The sequence below is a fragment of the Hypanus sabinus genome, chromosome 23, assembly GCF_030144855.1.
Source record: "Hypanus sabinus isolate sHypSab1 chromosome 23, sHypSab1.hap1, whole genome shotgun sequence".
NCBI lineage: Eukaryota > Metazoa > Chordata > Chondrichthyes > Myliobatiformes > Dasyatidae > Hypanus > Hypanus sabinus.
The window spans coordinates 1,369,027-1,390,997 of NC_082728.1; the positions used below are offsets into that span (position 1 = coordinate 1,369,027).

At 47.1% G+C, this 21,971-nt stretch overlaps 1 protein-coding gene across 1 annotated transcript in view; it reads right to left on the reverse strand.

The window, feature by feature from the left end:
• ankfn1 (ankyrin repeat and fibronectin type III domain containing 1) overlaps nt 1–21,971 on the reverse strand; it is a 148,802-nt gene that overhangs the window by 88,080 nt on the left and 38,751 nt on the right. The window contains exons 2-5 of the mRNA XM_059948146.1: nt 14,390–14,582; nt 7,085–7,295; nt 5,378–5,569; nt 4,298–4,411 (exon numbers count right to left, since the gene is read on the reverse strand). Of these exons, the coding sequence (XP_059804129.1) occupies nt 4,298–4,411; nt 5,378–5,569; nt 7,085–7,295; nt 14,390–14,563 (691 nt within the window). The 5' untranslated portion in view covers nt 14,564–14,582. The remainder of the gene's footprint in view (nt 1–4,297; nt 4,412–5,377; nt 5,570–7,084; nt 7,296–14,389; nt 14,583–21,971) is intronic.

Below are 21,971 nucleotides of genomic sequence, written 5' to 3' on the forward strand. Positions count from 1 at the left end.
TTCAGCTAATTGAAACAACTGCTTAATTGGGCCAAAATGTACTGGTCATGATGGGTCCTAATGAACCAAAATCCACTGTATATATAAAAATAGTGAGGAAGTGTTTATGGGTTCATTGCCTATTCAGAAATCTGCTAGTAGAGGGGAAGATGATTTTCCTGAAATGCTAACTGTGTGTAATCAGGCTTCTGTACCTCCTACTTGATGGTAGCAATGAGTCCTGGATGCTGGTGGTTCTTAATAATGGATGCTACCTTTTTGAGGCATTGCCTTTTGAAGGTGTCCTTGATGCTGGGGAGATATGTGGAAAAATCACAGAGTGGTGTTAAGGGAATAGATTGATAGGAACAGGCGTCTTCATCTTCTAGATCTCCTTGGAGTGAAGGGCCCATCAGAGTGGAAATTTCAAAGTACATGGGAGACTGAAGACACACACTCAACAATTTAGGAACATCTTCTTCCCCACCACCATCAGATTTCTGAGTGGTCCATGGACACTACCCCATTATTTCTTTTTTGCACTATTGTAAGATAGTAATTTTTATACTGCTGCCACAAAACAACAAATTTCACAACATATGTCAGTGATATCATATCTGATTCTGATTGTACAACTAGAGGTCAGCAGACTGAACCTAATCTTGGGGAATATAGCTGGGCAAGTGGTCAAACTGTCAGTGGGAACGTATTTTCACCACAGCTCTGCGAGTACCAAGATAGTTACTGGGAGGATAGAGGTAAAGGTCACTGAACAGTACCAGCCAAGTAACTGAGGAGATTTGGGTGGAACTTTGAGGAAGTTCAGGAAGGGTAAGGTCATCTACAAATTAAAACCCTGAGTTGGGTTAAGGCCTGTTTGACCTATGTTCTGGGACCTGACAATTGTAGATTTAGGGCAGCTTCAGGCAGGTAAACCTACACCAACAAGTGGCAGTCCATGAACAGGGAGAATTTCTGCAAGTGTAAGATAAGGACAGACCAAGAAACACTGGATGTCAAATGATATAGAAAGGATGCTGAGGTGGGCTGAGAAGTGGCAGATGGAGTTCAGTCTAGAAAAGGTTGAACTTGAAGACAGTGTGCAAGGTTAATGGCAGAATTCTTAGCAGTGTGGAGGAGCAGTGGGATCCTGAGGTTCATGTACATAGATCCCTCAAAATTGCCTTTCTAGTTGATAGGATGAGTAAGAAGGTGTAAAGTGTGTTGGTCATCATTAGTCAGAGGATAGAATTCAAGAGGCAGTGTTGCAGTTCTTTATAAAAACTGTTGTAGATGAATGTGTTCCCACAAAATCATTCAGAGTCTTCTCCAACAATAAGTCTTGGATGAACCATGAGATCCACAGTCTGCTGAGTGTCAGATCAGTGGCATTCAAGTCTGGTGACCAAGAAAGTTACTAGGTTCCAGGTATGATCTCTGGAAAGCCATTTCTTTGGCAAAGTGGCAATTCTGGGCTAAACTTCAATCAACAAAGGATGCTTGACATTTGTGGCAGGGCTTGAATACTAACACCTCTTGTAAAGTTAAACCAGCAGGGCTTCAATTCCAGATGAGCTCAATGCCTTCTATGCTTGCTTTGACCGTCAAAATATGGAGGAACCATCACAAACTCCCAACAGCTCCCGATGATCCTATGACATCAATCTCTGAGGCTGACATACGAGCAGCCTTCAGGAAAGTGAACATAAAAAGCATTCGGCCCAGAGGGTACCTGGCTAAGTACTAAAATCCTGTGCTGGTCAATTGGCTGGAGTGTTCACTGAGATCTTTAACCTCAAATCAGGCAGTCTGAGGTACCCACCTTCTTCAAGTAGGCTTCAATTATACCAGTGCCTAAGAAGGACCTGGTCACCTGTCACAATGACTTTTATCCAATAGCACTTACATCCACAGTGATGAAGTATTTTGAGAGTTTGATGATGAAACATATCAACTCCTGTCTGAGAAGCAACTTGGATCCTCTCCAATTCGCCTACCACAACAGGTACACAGCAGATGCCACCTCATTGACTGTTCACTCAACCCTGGAACATCTAGACAGCAAAGACAGCACTTTTTTAACCTCAGATTAGCATGTAATACTAGCATCCCCTCAAAACTAAACAATAAGCTCCAAGTCTGTGGCCTCTATACCTCATTGTGCAATTGGATCCTCGATTTCCTTTCTTGCAGACTCTAGTTAGTTCAGATTGGCAACATCTCCTTCACAACCACCCTCAGTCTAGGTGCACCACAAGGCTGTGTGCCCCTGCTCTACTCACTTTTTACTTATGACTGTTGGCTAAGCACAGCTCCAATATCATTATTCAAGTCTGATTATGACACCACCATCGTAGACCAAATCAGCATACAGGAGGGAGACTGATTATCTGGCTTAGTAGTGGGACAACAATATACTACTCAATGTCAGCAAGCCCAAGGAGATGATTATTGACTTCAGGAGGAGGAAACCAGAGGTCCACAAGCCAGTCCTCATCAGAAGATCAGAGGTGGAGAGAGTCAGCAACTTTAAGTTCCTTGGTGTTATCATTTCAGAGGATCTGTCCTAGGCCCAGCACATGTGTAATTACAAAGAAAGAACGGCAGCATCTCTACTTCCTTAGGAATGTGCAAAGATTCAGCATGACATCTAAAACTTTGACAAACTTCTATAGATGTATGGTGGAGATTATATTGACTGGTTGCTTCACAGTCTGGTATGGAAAAACCAATGCCCTTGAAAGGAAAATCCTACAAAAAGTAATGGATACAGCTGAGTCTATCATGGGTATAGCACTCCCCACCATCGAGCTCATCTACGTAAAGCGCAGTAGGCAGGAAAGCAGCATCCATCATCAGGGACCCTCACCACCCAGAACATACTCTCTTCTCACTGCGGTCTTCAGGAAGAAGATACAGGAGCCTCAGGACTCACATCACCAGGTCCAGGAACAGTTATTACCCTCAACCACCAGGCTCTTGAACCAAAGGGGATAGCTTCACTTGTCCCATCACTAACTGTTCTCACAACCTATGGCTCACTGTCAAGGACTCTTCATCTCATGTTTTCTATACTTATTGCTTATTTATTTATTATTATTCTTTCTTTTTGTATTTGCATAGTTTGTTGTATTTTGCATACTGGTTGAATGCCCAGTTGGCGCCATCTTTTATTGATTCTATTATGTTTATTGTTCTATTATGAATTTATTGATTATACCCACAAGAAAATGAAAATGGTGACATATATGAACTTTCATAGCAAATTTACTTTGAAGTTTGAGCTCTATAAAACCCTGGTTAGACCATACTTGGGAGTATTGTTGTCTCATTATAGAAGGAAGTAGAAGCAGAGGAGAGTTACTGGGATGCTGCCTAGATTAGAAAGCATGTCTTATGAGAAAAGGTTCCACAGGCTTGGGGTTTTCCCTTTGGAGTGGAAGATGAGAGGTGATCTGAAAGTGGTGTATAAGATTATGAGAAGCATGGATTGAGTGGACAACCAGAGACTTTTCCCCAGGGCAGCAATGGCCACTACCAGATGACATCAGTTTAAGGTGAGTGGAGGAAAGTATGGGGAGATGTCAGAGGTAGTTGTTTTTTTTTACACAGGAAGTTGTAGGTGTGTGGAATGAGCAAGCAGGAATGATGGTAAAGGTAGCTATTTTAGGGACATTTAAGAGACTTTTAGCTAGGCACATGGATATAGGAACAGTACAGGGTTGTGGGCTGTACGGGAGGTAAGGGCTTGATTGATCATGAAGTAGGTTTAAATAGTTTGGGACAACATTGCGGGCTGAAGGGCCTGTACTGTGCTGTACTGCTCTTTGTTCTATTATATCAAAAGCCAGATTCTAAATAAGGAAACAAGTGGCAGATATAGAAGACCAAAAGTAAGGGAAGCCCAGAAAACAGGATAGAAATTAGGATCACTGAGTACATCCATGAACTATCTCTGGCAGACAGGATTAAACAAAATCTCAAAGCATTTTACAAGGATATTAAGGATGAAGTTACACATGGAAAGGGAGAGGTTAAGAAATCTTGGTCAGGAGAGATCAGATTAATTTGATGGATAATAACAAAATACGTATATTGAAGACGATATGCAATGGTGAGGTCAGAGCACATGTGGTTGACACAGATTCCATTAGGCCTCACAAACCCACAACTACCTATCCGCATGCACTCATAACCGCCCACCCCACCCCACCATGGTCACTCCACACCTTCCCTCTCCACCTGAAATCCTGCAGGCGCTTTTTTTTTGCTTTACAATCCCAGAGAGAGGCCAGGTTAGGGAGGAAGAGGCAAATACCTTTGTATCTGGTGATGACAGCAGAGTTAGCACTCAGTGGTTCCTGATAGGTGACCATCAATGAAGTACTGCTTGTTACAGACAATCGCACGTTGGTGGGAGCATCTGGGACCCCTGTAATAACCACACAGAGAGAGAAACTGAAACCCATCTGTCTCATACACAGCACAGGTCAAACCTCCTTTAGATTCCAGCCTGGGACTCATCCCCAGAGAACTGACTGTGCACATATCAGAGCACTACAGCACATACATAGGCCCTTTGGCTCATCCAGTCTATGTCAATCTTATCTTCTACGTAGGACCATCAACCTGCACTGGACCATAGCCCTTCATATTCCTCCCATCCACGTACCTATCCAAACTGCTCTTAAATGTTGCAATCGAACCTGCACGTACCACTTCTGCTGGTAGCTCATTCCACACTTGCACCACCCTGAGTGAAGAAGTTTTCCTTCAGACTATCCATAAGTATTTCACCTTTCACCCTAAAACTATGACCTATTGTTGTAGTCTCACCCAACTTCAGTGGGAAAAGCCTCCTTATCCCAATAACTCAGGTCCTGTCAGGAACGGGGGCCGGATGGACCCAAACGCAGGGCGCCGGCACCGAAGTATCGAGACCTAGAACGCAGATTCCGGAACAGACCAGACCCTGACAGGTCCTCAGGTCACAGCAACATCCTTGCGATTTTTTCCCACATCCTTTCCAAATTATTGATATATTTCCTGTAAGTAGGTGACCAAGATTGCAAACAATACTCCAAATTTAGCCTTGACAATGTCTTACACAGCTTTAACACACCATCCCAATTCCTGTACTCAATACATTGATTAATGAAGGCCAATGTGCCAAAAGCTCTCTTTAAGGCCCTATCTATCTGTGAGGCCACTTTCAATGAATCATGTATGTGTCCACAGATCCCTGTACTCTACTGTAAACCCCAGTCCCCACCTTTGCCTACCCTGGTGGGTCCTTCCAAAGGACAGCACCTCACTTCTATAAGGCTCCCAAGCACCTCCTGCAGAAACAGGAGTACTTGTTATCAAATTCCTTTCTGCTTATTGCATAGTGCCTTACGTGCAAGCTCAAACCCTGTCTTCATCCGTTTGTACAGCCGGTATCTCCACTCCCAGGCTGTGAGCTGCTTCTGTTGTTCTACGCCAGCGCTGTCTGCCTCTCTCAGCACCTGTGATGTCAGTTCACTCACTCGCTCTTGTGCCTCCTCGATCAGCCCACTTAGGTGTGAGACTCTGCTCTCTGGACAGTCAACTGGCAATCAGACAAGCAGAGGCTGTTACTGCTGACCTCAGGGACTGACCCCCCCCCCCACCACCTACTGACCTCAGGGACTGACCCCCCCCCACCACCTGCTGACCTCAGGGACTGACCCCCCCACCACCTGCTGACCTCAGGGACTGACCCCAACACCACCTACTGACCTCAGGGACTGACCCCCCCACCACAACAATCCTACCACCACCCACTGACCTCAGGGACTGACCCCCCCCACCACCTACTGACCTCAGGGACTGACCCCCCCATCTACTGACCTCAGGGACTCCCCCCACACTCTCCCACCCAAACTTGCATTTAATGACAAAATACTCTCTCAGTTCAAACCCAACACTCTAACTGCTGAGTTCAGATGGCCACTGGCATGAAGCAGTAACTGTGTTTCTCTCTCTGCAGAGGCTGCCTGACCCGCTGAATATTCCAGAATTTCCTGCACTGGTGTCCCAAGGCTTAGGCATATTTGAAATGCAAGTTGATAAATTTTTGATTAGTAATGGTGTCAAACATTACAGGGAAAGGCAAGAGAACGGGGTTGAGAAGGAAAAGAAATCAAATAGTGGAGCACTCAATGGGCGGAATGGCCTAATTTTGCTCCAAGTCTTAATTGTAATTTAGAGATACAGCACAGTTACAGACCTTTCCAGCCCAACAAGCCTGCACTGCCCAAATACACCCATGTGACCAATTCACCTACTAACCCATACATCCTGGGAATGTGGGAGGAAACCGGAGCTCCTAGAGGAAACCTATGTGGTCATGGGAAGAACATATATTGTTTTTATGGTCTTACAGTATGTATGGGAGATGCATGGATTTAGACATAGAAGCAGAATTAGGCCATTTGGCCCATCAAGTCTGCTCCACCATTTCATGACGGCTGATCCATTTCCCTCTCAGCCCCAGTCTCCTGCCTTCTCCCTGTATGCCTTCATGCCATGACCAATCAAGAATCTATCAATCTCTGCCTTAAATATATCCCTTAAATATAAAAGTCTTTAAATATAAAAGACTTGGCCAACACAACCGCCTATGGCAAAGAAATCTAGATTCACCACTCTCTGGCTTAAGAAATTCCTCCTCATTACCATTCTAAATGGACACCCCTCTATTCTGAGTCAGTGTCCTCTGGTCTTAGACTTCCCCATCATAGGAAACATCCTCTCCACGTCCACTCTATCTCGGCCTTTCACCATTCGGCAAGAAATAGATAGACGTCATTTGCTGCGGCAATATTATCATCTTTTGCAGAGAGATGTCAATGTTTGAGTTAAATGCCCTTGTTTAACTACACGGTGGCCTTGTTGGTCTAGGTTTTTACTGAAATATATTGCCGAGCAGCCACACTTCCAGCCTATGAACTGTTTGGGTTATAAACAGTTCTTGGGAACAGAACCCAGTCAGGACCTGTAGCCCTAAACAATCCCAGTTATGTTGTATGGAGAAACGCTTCTGCTCTGAATACTGAGGACAAGGTGAGGGGAGGGAACTCACAGTGTGGACTCTCCACGGCGCCTGCCTGCAGTAAGATGCGAGCTACTGGAACGCTGTTGGTCATGACAGCAATATCCAGCGGCATCAGCCCCTCACTGTTGGGAGTGTTGAGATCCAACTCATCCTGACTGTAGTGACTCAGGAGCAGGCTCACGGCTTGAAGATCCTGCTGCCCCACTGCCTCGAATAGTGCCTCGTTACAGTGTAGGTTCTGCAAGAGAGCTCACAATATCAGTTAGAACACAGTGATCCTCAGCTTTGGCAAGCATCATCCTCACTGAAGCCACCACTGAGGCCAGCGGCCACCAGGAGTGTCTATCTGGTTCTAGAGGTCTAGCCCTGCCTCTCTCTCTGCCTTTGCACTCAGCTCTTTACCTAAGGCACAGGGATGTTAAACGGAAACAGGATTTGGCCACTCAGCCCTCCTGCACCATCCTGCTCACCAAGGCTGATCCAGTCATGACCAACTCTGTTTCCTGCCTCATCCCATTCATTCTTCATTCTCCTGCTGCAGAAAAGTCTGTCTCCACTGGAATATACTCACTGACTCAACTCTCAGGAAAAGGATTCTGCCTGTTCACAACTCTCCCTCCCCCCATCTCCTGTTCACCTTTAGAAATGGATGCACCTCCTACTGACTCAGTACATCCTCCCACTACCAAAAAAGCTCAATTTTGGTTTCATCAGACCATAAAACCCTCTTCCAGCTGAATTCAGAGTCTCCCACATGCCTTCTGACAAACACCAGCTGAGACTTAGTGGCTTTTTTCTTTTCCATCCTCCCATAAAACTGCAACTGGTGAAGCACCCGGGCAACAGTTGTTGTATGCGCAGTCTCTCCCCTCTCAGCCACTGAAGCTTGTAACTCCTCCAGAGTTGTCATAGGTCTTGGTGGTGGCCTCCCTCACTAGTCCCCTTCTTGTATGGTCAGTCAGTTTTTGAGGAATGCCTGCTCTAGGCAGATTTATAGCAGTGCCATATTCTTTCCATTTCTTGATTATTGACTTAACTGTACTCCAAGAAATATTCAGTGACTTGGAAATTTTTTTGTATTCATCTACTGACTCACTAGCAGATGGATCTTCCAGATACAGGTGTATTTTTACTACAATCAATTGTGTTACGAAGGATGAACAACTCTGATGGGCAGAAGGTGCAGAGTCGCCCATGCCCCCTCCTTTTTGGAGAATCGCAAATCGCTACTATTTTGATACTGCTAACAAGGAGGTAAGAGAGACAAAAGGAAATCTGCCAGGGCAGTTGTTATTGATAACAGCTCATGAAAGTTAATGGGAGAGAGGCACAGCTAAGGTGGAATGTCTCCTACTAACAAAAGGAGAGTGGAACCATTGATTACTGCTATTGTCTTTTGGAAAAGGATTGTGTACTTGTTCTATTCATTGAAACCCCTCAGGGGGCAACCAGAGTGGGCTGGTTTGATGGGTTACATCATCCCAACCTGATTGACACCTGAGACCCCGTGACTGGGGATAAAAGTGAGGTCTGGGGGTAACACCCCTCAGATGCACCAGGAGAAACGCTAGTGAGCATCAGAACCCCCACACGACAGGGTGGGAGATCGGAGACCAAACGAAGAGTTGGTAAAATTTTAACTCACAGTGTTTTGTAGTGAGACCGGTGGGGGCTTGTGTGTGTGTCCACCCTTGCCTGGGTGACGAGTCCACCACGGAAGAACAGTCTAGCTAAAGGATGGAGGGGTCATACGTGAATGGCCACAACAACAATGCATTGACGGATCAAAATCATAAAGGAAGGTTGGCATGATAATAGCTGTTATTGTTTGCACGTTCTCTCTCCCTCTCTCTCTCTCCCCAACAATTGAAACACCATGACCAACAACTACCACAGCCTGCATGAACTGAACTGAACTTTACATTTCCATCTGACACTTCATTATCCCCTAGACAACGATAGAGCTTGTTGCATTAGTGATTATTATTATACCCGCACTTTTAGGTTTAGTATTGATGACGTATATTCTCTGTATATTCGCATTGATATTATTTTGTATATTTTTGCTAATAAATATTGTTGGAAATAGTATCACCAGACTCCAAAGGACTCTTCTATCTTTGCTGGTAAGACACCCAGTTACGGGGTTCATAACAAATTGGGGCCTCGTCTCGAGATTTGATACCAAATTGGAGGGCCAGTGAATCGGGCTATAAGTCCAGACTTTGATCTGGTTGCGCGGGTAACCAGACGAGAAACCAGCAAAGATGGACGTAGATGAATTTACACAAGACCGGACTTTGAAGGCGCTTGAGGATGCCACAAAGACGGACTTGGTAAATATTGCGAAAGGACTAAATCTTGCAGAGGTGAGGTCATCAATGAAAAAGTGGGAGATGCGGAGGGCCATAACTCAGTATTATATTGAGAAGGATGTGTTTTCGGCTGAGGTATTGGAACATATCTCTGAAAAGGGACCAGCTATTGGAATGCTCAGTTAGAGTTGGAAAAATTAAGGTTGGAACAAAAGAAAAGGGAGTATGAGCTCCAGCTAAAGGAGCATGAACTTAGGTTAAAACAGCTGGAAGCAGAGGAAAGGGAGAAGGAAAGAGCTGAAAAACAGAGGGAGTATGAGGAGAAGAAGAAACAGAGGCAGCATGAGCTGGAAATGGAGAAGTTAAAGCAAGAGAGAAGGGTCCAAGGGGCAGACCGAGAGGAGAGGTTTAATGTTAGTAGGGAGTTTAGGTTAGTACCTCCGTTCGAGAAGACAGATGTTGATAGTTATTTCTTGCATTTTGAAAAGGTGGCAGTGAATCAGAAGTGGCCCAGAGATCAGTGAGTGGCGTTGTTACAAAGTGTGTTAAAAGGGAAGGCTCAATGGGCATATGCGGCATTGTTCATGATTAGGGTTCGTCTGCGGATTATGAGGAAATAAAGCGGGCCATCCTTTGGACCCATGAGTTAATCCCTGAAGCATATAGACAAAATTTCAGAGATTTAAAGAAAGTGTGGAATCAGACGTATGCAGAGTTTGCCTATGAGAAGGGTGTGGTCTTGGATCGTTGGTGTGCGGCAGAAAGGGCGGAGGAGGATTTCCATCGTTTCAGAGAGTTAATTCTGATTGAGGAATTTAAAGGGTGTGTTTCAGATGATATCCGGATGTACTTGAACGAGAAGCTGAATAAGTCTATATCAGAATTTGCCAGGTTCGCAGATGAATATGCCCTAACCCACAAGACAAAGTTTTCCTCGAATAAGAGTTACCAGAAAGACCGTAGGAACGGTAGAGAAAGCCCACCGGCTGAGGTAGAAATTAAGCCGGGAGCTAGTAGTAAAAGTAAGGAGGAAGAAAGGCAGGCTGGCAGGAGGGTTCCTGGCTTGACCTGTTTTAATTGTGGAAAGGTGGGTCATATCGCATCTAAGTGCTTTGCTCGAGGAAGGAGACAGGAAAAGGGAAAGCAGCAGACCCTACAGGGTGTATTGTGTCGATCAGCAAATCGACAAGAAAGGCCCAGGTAGATAAAATACGAGAGGGGCGTGAGGAATTTATTTCAGAAGGGACCGTGTCTGTGAAAAAGGGAGAAACCCCAGTTCCAGCGAGGATCTGGAGAGATACTGGAGCTGAGCAGTCATTGATTCTCAGTAAGGTACTAGATTTTGGTCCTGAGACTGGAGAGGTAGTTTTGAGAGGCATAGGAAAAGGGACAGAAGCTGTACCTTTGCATGGGATCATTATAAATTGTGATCTGGTAACTGGACCAGTTGAACTAGGGGTACGGTCAGAATTACCGAGAGACGGCGTGGACGTCCTTCTTGGTAATGATTTAGCAGAGGGGGAGGTGTGTTCAGCCATGAAGCTGACGAACAAACCTGTAAGTGTTGAGGACCCGCCCCTAGGTTCCAAGATCTATCCCACAGACGCAACCACTCACAGCATGTCGAGAAAGGCAGCTGAGAAAGAGACCAGTTTAAATGAGTCTTGTGTTGATTTGGCTGAGACGTTTTTACCGACCCTGTACCAAGAGGGGTTGGGGATGGTAAAACAGAGAATAGGGAGGTGAAAGAGAGTAAAGGAGAGGAGGTAGACCTACCCTTAGCCAAGAGGGAATTTATAGAGACACAGAGTAAAGATGAGAAACAGATAAGGGAGTTAGAAGGTCCAGGGTTGGACATGGATGATCTGTCTGGCTTGACGGAACTGTATGAAGAAGTTGAAAAATTGAAATGTGTTCCCGATAATGATATAAGAGCAGTCCTAGATGAAAAGGATGCTGTTACCTTGAAGGAGTCTGCTGGATTAGCAGATTAAATTGTTTTAACCCGCAGGGTTGAGTTTACTCCGGATGGGAGTTGCTCAGAGAGTAACTGGGAGGATCAGGGGAATTTAGAATTTGAAAGAGGGACAGGTATTGAAAGCCTGGAAGAGGCAGATGTCCTGCTTGAGTGTGTTCAAGATGTGGATGCACATGGTACTGAACCTAGTAATGAAACTCAGGAAAGGTCTGAGGTATCTGATTTAGTTAAAAAGGAATGCAGTCCTTTTGGGTCAGATGGACTTGGTGCAGTGAAGAAAGGGTTAACCTTGGTACCAGTGGGAAGTGAGAATTCTCAGCTGTTTGTGTTAGAAGGTGTGTTAAAAGTTAGTGAGGAGATGGGAGCTGGTGATGTGAATATTATTATTGAAGGAGAAGGGAAAAGTGGAGTTCCTAAATTGAATAAAGAAAATTTAAAGTCTGGATTGGTTTCAGAAACAGTAACCAGGCTGAAGGGACAATGGCTTGTTAACAAGGTGCCTGTGAATCAATTACAGTTTGTTTTGGAATTTAAAGGTAAACAACTTGCAGATGTTAAACTGAAAACTAATAGAATGAAGGGTCCTGAAGATAAAATTAATGACTTGCTTAAAAATAAAGAAGTGTGTGGAAGTTCAGAAGATGGGCTAAGTTTGGAAAACATTGTTGATAAAATAACTCCTATGAAAGGAGTATGTAAAAGCCAATTCCACACTGGTGAGCCAGCTAACCACGTGAGAGTTAAATGGAAAAGAGGCAAAGGTTGACAAAATGCTACTTTAAATAACAGGATCTGGTTTTGAGGGATTTTGACAAAGCATGTAAATAATAAAGACAACACTATGGAAGACTGACTGTTGAGTTTAAAAATAAAATAAAGATTAGTATTTGCATAAACTTTTGTAATGTACTACAGAATAGTCACACATGTATTGGTTCACATTTTGTAATATACACCTAAGCTAAGATCACAACTCTTTAGTTTTGTTTTGCTGAAGAAAAGGAATAAAAACAGGAGGATATTAAATTGGAGTCTGATGCTACAGGAATTTATTAAGATACAACATATTAAAGGAAGTGATAATGTACTCGCTGACTGCTTATATAGATGCTAAAGTTGAATGTATATCTGTATTACTCTGTAGTTAAAAACTCTTTTGTAGTGTGTTAGATTCTGTAATTCTGTAAGACTCTGTATTAGTTAATTTTCTCCTTTGGTGAAAATTCTTAGGAGGATGGGGGTGTTACGAAGGATGAACAACTCTGATGGGCAGAAGGTGCAGAGTCGCCCATGCCCCCTCCTTTTTGGAGAATCGCAAATCGCTACTATTTTGATGCTGCTAACAAGGAAGTAAGAGAGACAAAAGGAAATCTGCCAGGGCAGTTGTTATTGATAACAGCTCATGAAAGTTAATGGGAGAGAGGCACAGCTAAGGTGGAATGTCTCCTTCTAACAAAAGGAAAGCGGAACCATTGATTACTGCTATTGTCTTTTGGAGAAGGATTGTGTACTTGGTACTGTTCTATTCATTGAAACCCCTCAGGGGGCAACCAGAGTGGGCTGGTTTGATGGGTTACATCATCCCAACCTGATTGACACCTGAGACCCCGTGACTGGGGATAAAAGTGAGGTCTGGGGGTAACACTCCTCAGACGCACCAGGAGAAACGCTAGTGAGCATCAGAACCCCCACGCAACAGGGTGGGAGATCGGAGACCGAACGAAGGGTCGGTAAATTTTAACTCACAGTGTTTTGTAGCGAGACCGGTGGGGGCTTGTGTGTGTGTCCACCCTTGCCTGGGTGACGAGTCCACCACAGAAGAACGGTCTAGCTAAAGGATGGAGGGGTCATACGTGAATGGCCACAACAACAACGCATCGACGGATCAAAATCGTAAAGGAAGGTTGGCAAGATAATAGCTGTTATTATTTGCACGTTCTCTCTCCCTCTCTCTCTCTCCAACAATTGAAACACCACGACCAACAACTACCACAGCCTGCATGAACTGAACTGAACTTTACATTTCCATCTGACACTTCATTATCCCCTAGACAACGATAGAGCTTGTTTCATTAGTGATTATTATTATACCCACACTTTTAGGTTTAGTATTGCTAATGTATATTCTCTGTATATTCGCATTGATATTATTTTGTATATTTTTGCTAATAAATATTGTTGGAAATATTATCACCAGACTCCAAAGGACACTTATATCTTTGCTGGTAAGACACCCAGTTACGGGGTTCGTAACAATTGAAACACCTTGACTGCTCGTAGGTCTCCAAAACATATCCATTTAACAAATTCTGTGACTTTTAAAACCAATAGGCTGCACCAGTGATGATTTGATGTGTCATATTAAAGGAGGTGAATACTTGTACAATCAATTATTTTGTGTTTTATATTTGTTATTGGTTTAGAACACTTTGTAGAGATCTGTTTTCACTTTGACACAAAAGAGTCTTTTTTGTTGATAAGTGTCAAAAAAAGCCAAATTAAAACCACTGATGTTGAGGCCAGGATTGGATCGGCCATTGAATGAAGATGCAGGTGTCAGGACTGACCCTGAACCTGTTTTATCTTCTCAGGTAGTTCACATTGTCAGTGTGTTTGCCATCACATTGAGAAGTGTTGTGGAAAATGAGTTGGTAACTGATGATGGTTTAGATGAATTTTCTTAGTGTGAGAAGAGTTTGATACTGAACACAAGAGATTCTGAAGATGCTGGAATGAACACACACACACAATGCTGACGGCTTACTAGGTTGGGCTGCATCTGTGGAGGATCTCAGCAAGTCTGACCCAGAGTTTGCAGGAGGACCTCAGGGCTAAGCATTGAGCACAAGGCAGATGGGGTGACTGTGTGTCTACTGGTCAGCACGAAGGGTCAATGCCACTCGTGTTCACGGCTCAATGATTTCCTCTTTATTCCACAGCCCTGGATTCTCCTCACAATTTCTCCAATGTGATTCACCCCCCCCCCCCGCCCCCCCGGTGCTGGCTACTTTTACAAACCAGAGAAACTCATTGACTCACCAGTGAGGCAACCCTCAGCTGCCCCTTCTCTGTCCTTGTGGCCTGGCTCACTTCTTCGAAAGACGAGTGGCTCCCTTTGAACTTGTTGGACAGGTTGCGGTAGAGGCGCTTAGCTGCATTGGGAGAGGCGGGACTGCAGCCTCTAGTAGAGTTGCAGAGGTGCAGATTCTGCATTTGCTGTGTCGTGTTTAAGCTGGGAAAACAAAAAAAGATCAGATTGTACACAGCACAAATGGCTAGGCCTGACCCTCAGCTTTGTTGTCAGTCGCGTGACTGCAATATCCTGGACTGTGGTACCCCCACTGAAAGATTTAGAGATTAGCTTTATTTGTCACTTGTACATCAAAACAAGCAGTGAAATGCATTGTTTTCATCAACGACCAACACAGTCCAAGCATATGTTGGGGACAGCCCACAAGCGTCCACAGAACCATCAGCCCATCGACTCTGCTCCACTATTCAATTGTGGCTGATTTATTTTCATCATGCATGCCCACAATTTACTTTTATGGCTTTGGAATGTGGGAGGAAACGCACAAACTCCTGATAGACAGTGCCAAGAATTGAACCTAGGTCACTGATCACTGTAAAGTGTAACACTAACCTCTGAGTTACCCTGCCACCCTGATGTCTGAGAGGACATACTCTATGCCAATCACATCCAGAATGAGTCTGTTCCCTGACCCACAGCTATATGGCTCAGCAAAAGGCCCAGCTAATTCAGTCTTTTAAACTCATTCCTTAATAGACTAACCCATCACACCATCAGCATTGGTCTAATTCAGACATGGCAAAAGTTGTTCCCCATCCACCTTACAGACATGTGGGAAATGGTCCCAAGGGCTGGTCAGGCAATGGGCTGATGTGATGGTACTCACAGACCCCTCTTCAGAGATGTTGGGGCCCAAGCATGGCTCACGGAGGCCAGGCTGGTACTTGGACCAAGTCCAACACCTTTTTATTATTTCACATTCATTGTGATCACTAATTCTCAAAGTAGAAAGTAAATTCATTACCAAAGCACAAATAGGTTACCATATCCCACCCAGCGATTCTTTATTAGCAAGCATTAGAGGAAAATGGACAAGAACAAGAGATTTTATGAAAAATAATACTGAATTCATAAGTTGCAAAGCCTCCCTGTAAGTGAGTCTGTAGGTCATAAAACTCAGCGGCAGAGCGAGTCAATATGTGTGTAAGACTACACAGCGAGGGTCAGTGTGTGTGTAGGACTACATAGTGAGGGTCAGTGTGTGCGTAGGGCTACACAGTGAGTATCAGTCTGTGTGTAGGGCTACACAGCGAGGGTCAGGTGTGTGTAGGGCTACACAGCGAGGGTCAGTGTATGTGTAGGACTACAAACAGTGAGGGTCAGTCTGTGTGTAGGGCTACACAGCGAGGGTCACTGTGTGCGTAGGACTACACAGCGAGGGTCAGTGTGTGTGTAGGGCTACACAGCGAGGGTCAGTGTGTGTTTAGGGCTACACAGTGAGTATCAGTCTGTGTGTAGGGCTACACAGCGAGGGTCAGTGTGTGCGTAGGACTACACAGCGAGGGTCAGTGTGTGTGTGTAGGGCTACACAGCGATGGTCAGTGTGTGTGTAGGACTACACAGTGAGTGTCAGTCTGTGTGTAGGGCTACACAGCGAGGGTCAGTGAGTGTGTAGGACTACACAGTGAGGGTCAGTGTGTGTGTAGGACTACATAGTGAGGGTCAGTGTGTGCGTAGGGCTACACAGTGAGTATCAGTCTGTGTGTAGGGCTACACAGCGAGGGTCAGGTGTGTGTAGGGCTACACAGCGAGGGTCAGTGTATGTGTAGGACTACAAACAGTGAGGGTCAGTCTGTGTGTAGGGCTACACAGCGAGGGTCACTGTGTGCGTAGGACTACACAGCGAGGGTCAGTGTGTGTGTAGGGCTACACAGCGAGGGTCAGTGTGTGTTTAGGGCTACACAGTGAGTATCAGTCTGTGTGTAGGGCTACACAGCGAGGGTCAGTGTGTGCGTAGGACTACACAGCGAGGGTCAGTGTGTGTGTAGGACTACACAGTGAGGGTCAGTGAGTGTGTAGGACTACACAGTGAGGGTCAGTGTGTGTGTAGGACTACACAGTGAGTGTCAGGTGTGTGTAGGGCTACACAGCGAGGGTCAGTGTATGTGTAGGACTACAAACAGTGAGGGTCAGTCTGTGTGTAGGGCTACACAGCGAGGGTCACTGTGTGCGTAGGACTACACATCGAGGGTCAGTGTGTGTGTAGGGCTACACAGCGAGGGTCAGTGTATGTGTAGGGCTACACAGCGAGGGTCAGTGTAAGTGTAGGACTACACACAGCGAGGGTAAGTGTGTGTGTAGGACTACACAGTGAGGGTCAGTGTGTGCGTAGGGCTACAAACAGTGAGGGTCAGTGTGTGTGTAGGGCTACACAGCAAGGGTCACTGTGTGCGTAGGACTACACAGTGAGTGTCAGTGTGTGTGTAGGACTACACAGCGAGGGTCAGTGTGTGCGTAGGGCTACACAACGAGGGTTAGTGTGTGTGTAGGGCTACACAGCGAGGGTCTGTGTGTGTAGGACTACACAGTGAGGGTCAGTGTGTGTGTAGGACTACACAGAGAGTGTCAGTGTGTGTGTAGGGCTACACAGTGAGTGTCAGTGTGTGTGTGTAGGGCTACACAGCGAGGGTCAGTGTGTGTGTAGGACTACACAGTGAGTGTCAGTGTGTGTGTAGGGCTACACAGCGAGGGTCAGTGTGTGTGTAGGGCTACACAGCGAGGGTCAGTGTGTGCGTAGAGCTACACAGAGAGTATCAGTCTGTGTGTAGGACTACACAGCGAGGGTCAGTGTGTGTGTAGGGCTACACAGCGAGGGTCAGTGTGTGTTTAGGTCTACACAGTGAGTATCAGTCTGTGTGTAGGGCTACACAGCGAGGGTCAGTGTGTGCGTAGGACTACACAGCGAGGGTCAGTGTGTGTGTAGGGCTACACAGCGAGGGTCAGTGTGTGTGTAGGACTACACAGTGAGTGTCAGTCTGTGTGTAGGGCTACACAGCGAGTGTCAGTGTGTGTGTAGGACTACACAGCGAGGGTCAGTGTGTGTGTAGGACTACACAGCGAGGGTCAGTGTGTGCGTAGGGCTACACAGCGAGGGTCAGTGTGTGTGTAGGGCTACACAGCGAGGGACAGTGTGAGTGTAGGACTACACACAGTGAGGGTCAGTGTGTGTGTAGGCCTACACAGCGAGGGTCTGTGTGTGTAGGACTACACATTGAGTGTCAGTGTGTGTGTAGGGCTACACAGCGAGGGTCAGTGTGTGTGTAGGACTACACAGAGAGTGTCAGTGTGTGTGTAGGGCTACACAGTGAGTGTCAGTGTGTGTGTAGGGCTACACAGCGAGGGTCAGTGTGTGTGTAGGACTACAAACAGTGATGGTCAGTGTGTGTGTAGGGCTACACAGCGAGGGTCAGTGTGTGTGTAGGACTACAAACAGTGATGGTCAGTGTGTGTGTAGGGCTACACAGTGAGTATCAGTCTGTGTGTAGGGCTACACAGCGAGGGTCAGTGTGTGTGTAGGACTACACAGTGAGGGTCAGTGTGTGCGTAGGCCTACACAGCGAGGGTCTGTGTGTGTGTAGGACTACACAGTGAGTGTCAGGTGTGTGTAGGGCTACACAGCGAGGGTCAGTGTATGTGTAGGACTACAAACAGTGAGGGTCAGTCTGTGTGTAGGGCTACACAGCGAGGGTCAGTGTGTGTGTAGGGCTACACAGCGAGGGTCAGTGTGTGTTTAGGGCTACACAGTGAGTATCAGTCTGTGTGTAGGGCTACACAGCGAGGGTCAGTGTGCGTAGGACTACACAGCGAGGGTCAGTGTGTGTGTAGGGCTACACAGCGAGGGTCAGTGTGTGTTTAGGGCTACACAGTGAGTATCAGTCTGTGTGTAGGGCTACACAGCGAGGGTCAGTGTGTGCGTAGGACTACACAGCGAGGGTCAGTGTGTGTGTGTAGGGCTACACAGCGATGGTCAGTGTGTGTGTAGGACTACACAGTGAGTGTCAGTCTGTGTGTAGGGCTACACAGCGAGGGTCAGTGAGTGTGTAGGACTACACAGTGAGGGTCAGTGTGTGTGTAGGACTACATAGTGAGGGTCAGTGTGTGCGTAGGGCTACACAGTGAGTATCAGTCTGTGTGTAGGGCTACACAGCGAGGGTCAGGTGTGTGTAGGGCTACACAGCGAGGGTCAGTGTATGTGTAGGACTACAAACAGTGAGGGTCAGTCTGTGTGTAGGGCTACACAGCGAGGGTCACTGTGTGCGTAGGACTACATAGCGAGGGTCAGTGTGTGTGTAGGGCTACACAGCGAGGGTCAGTGTGTGTTTAGGGCTACACAGTGAGTATCAGTCTGTGTGTAGGGCTACACAGCGAGGGTCAGTGTGTGCGTAGGACTACACAGCGAGGGTCAGTGTGTGTGTAGGACTACACAGTGAGGGTCAGTGAGTGTGTAGGACTACACAGTGAGGGTCAGTGTGTGTGTAGGACTACACAGTGAGTGTCAGGTGTGTGTAGGGCTACACAGCGAGGGTCAGTGTATGTGTAGGACTACAAACAGTGAGGGTCAGTCTGTGTGTAGGGCTACACAGCGAGGGTCACTGTGTGCGTAGGACTACACATCGAGGGTCAGTGTGTGTGTAGGGCTACACAGCGAGGGTCAGTGTATGTGTAGGGCTACACAGCGAGGGTCAGTGTAAGTGTAGGACTACACACAGCGAGGGTAAGTGTGTGTGTAGGACTACACAGTGAGGGTCAGTGTGTGCGTAGGGCTACAAACAGTGAGGGTCAGTGTGTGTGTAGGGCTACACAGCAAGGGTCACTGTGTGCGTAGGACTACACAGTGAGTGTCAGTGTGTGCGTAGGACTACACAGCGAGGGTCAGTGTGTGCGTAGGGCTACACAACGAGGGTTAGTGTGTGTGTAGGGCTACACAGCGAGGGTCTGTGTGTGTAGGACTACACAGTTAGGGTCAGTGTGTGTGTAGGACTACACAGAGAGTGTCAGTGTGTGTGTAGGGCTACACAGTGAGTGTCAGTGTGTGTGTGTAGGGCTACACAGCGAGGGTCAGTGTGTGTGTAGGACTACACAGCGAGGGTCAGTGTGTGTGTAGGGCTACACAGCGAGGGTCAGTGTGTGCGTAGAGCTACACAGAGAGTATCAGTCTGTGTGTAGGACTACACAGCGAGGGTCAGTGTGTGTGTAGGGCTACACAGCGAGGGTCAGTGTGTGTTTAGGTCTACACAGTGAGTATCAGTCTGTGTGTAGGGCTACACAGCGAGGGTCAGTGTGTGCGTAGGACTACACAGCGAGGGTCAGTGTGTGTGTAGGGCTACACAGCGAGGGTCAGTGTGTGTGTAGGACTACACAGTGAGTGTCAGTCTGTGTGTAGGGCTACACAGCGAGTGTCAGTGTGTGTGTAGGACTACACAGCGAGGGTCAGTGTGTGTGTAGGACTACACAGCGAGGGTCAGTGTGTGCGTAGGGCTACACAGCGAGGGTCAGTGTGTGTGTAGGGCTACACAGCGAGGGTCAGTGTGAGTGTAGGACTACACACAGTGAGGGTCAGTGTGTGTGTAGGCCTACACAGCGAGGGTCTGTGTGTGTAGGACTACACATTGAGTGTCAGTGTGTGTGTAGGGCTACACAGCGAGGGTCAGTGTGTGTGTAGGACTACACAAAGAGTGTCAGTGTGTGTGTAGGGCTACACAGTGAGTGTCAGTGTGTGTGTAGGGCTACACAGCGAGGGTCAGTGTGTGTGTAGGACTACAAACAGTGATGGTCAGTGTGTGTGTAGGGCTACACAGCGAGGGTCAGTGTGTGTGTAGGACTACAAACAGTGATGGTCAGTGTGTGTGTAGGGCTACACAGTGAGTATCAGTCTGTGTGTAGGGCTACACAGCGAGGGTCAGTGTGTGTGTAGGACTACACAGTGAGGGTCAGTGTGTGCGTAGGCCTACACAGCGAGGGTCTGTGTGTGTAGGACTACACAGTGAGTGTCAGTGTCTGTGTAGGACTACACAGCGAGGGTCAGTGTGTGCGTAGGGCTACACAGCGAGGGTCAGTGTGTGTGTAGGGCTACACAGCGAGGGTCAGTGTGAGTGTAGGACTACACAGTGAGGGTCAGTGTGTGTGTAGGGCTACACAGCGAGGGTCAGTGTGTGTGTAGGACTACACAGTGGGGGTCAGTGTGTGTGTAGGGCTACACAGAGAGTGTCAGTGTGTGTGTAGGGCTACACAGAGAGTGTCAGTGTGTGTGTAGGACTACACAGTGAGGGTCAGTGTGTGTGTAGGCCTACACAGTGAGTGTCAGTGTGTGTGTAGGGCTACACAGCGAGGGTCAGTGTGTGTGTAGGACTACACAGAGAGTGTCAGTGTGTGTGTAGGGCTACACAGTGAGTGTCAGTGTGTGTGTAGGGCTACACAGCGAGGGTCAGTGTGTGTGTAGGACTACAAACAGTGAGGGTCAGTGTGTGCGTAGGGCTACACAGCGAGGGTCAGTGTGTGTGTAGGGCTACACAGCGAGGGTCACTGTGTGCGTAGGACTACACAGCGAGGGTCAGTGTGTGTAGGGCTACACAGCGAGGGTCAGTGTGTGTGTAGGGCTACACAGCGAGGGTCAGTGTGTGTGTAGGGCTACACAGCGAGGGTCAGTCTGTGTGTAGGGCTACACAGTGAGTGTCAGTCTGTGTGCAGGGCTACACAGCGAGGGTCAGTGTGAGTGTAGGACAACACAGTGAGTATCAGTCTGTGTGTAGGGCTACACAGCGAGGGTCAGAGTGTGCGTAGGGCTACACAGCGAGGGTCAGTGTGTGTGTAGGGCTACACAGCGAGGGTCAGTGTGCGTGTAGGGCTACACAGAGAGTGTCAGTGTGCGTGTAGGACTACACAGTGAGGGTCAGTGTGTGTGTAGGCCTACACAGTGAGTGTCAGTGTGTGTGTAGGACTACACAGAGAGTGTCAGTGTGTGTGTAGGGCTACACAGTGAGGGTCAGTGTGTGTGTAGGGCTACACAGCGAGGGTCAGTGTGTGTGTAGGACTACAAACAGTGAGGGTCAGTGTGTGTGTAGGACTACACAGTGAGTGTCAGTGTGTTTGTAGGGCTACACAGCGAGGGTCAGTGTGTGTGTAGGACTACAAACAGTGAGGGTCACTGTGTGTGTAGGACTACACAGAGAGTGTCAGTGTGTGCGTAGGGCTACACAGCGAGGGTCAGTGTGTGTGTAGGGCTACACAGCGAGGGTCACTGTGTGCGTAGGACTACACAGCGAGGGTCAGTGTGTGTGTAGGGCTACACAGCGAGGGTCAGTGTGTGTGTAGGGCTACACAGCGAGGGTCAGTCTGTGTGCAGGGCTACACAGCGAGGGTCAGTGTGAGTGTAGGACAACACAGTGAGTATCAGTCTGTGTGTAGGGCTACACAGCGAGGGTCAGAGTGTGCGTAGGGCTACACAGCGAGGGTCAGTGTGTGTGTAGGGCTACACAGCGAGGGTCAGTGTAAGTGTAGGGCTACACAGTGAGTGTCAGTGTGTGTGTAGGG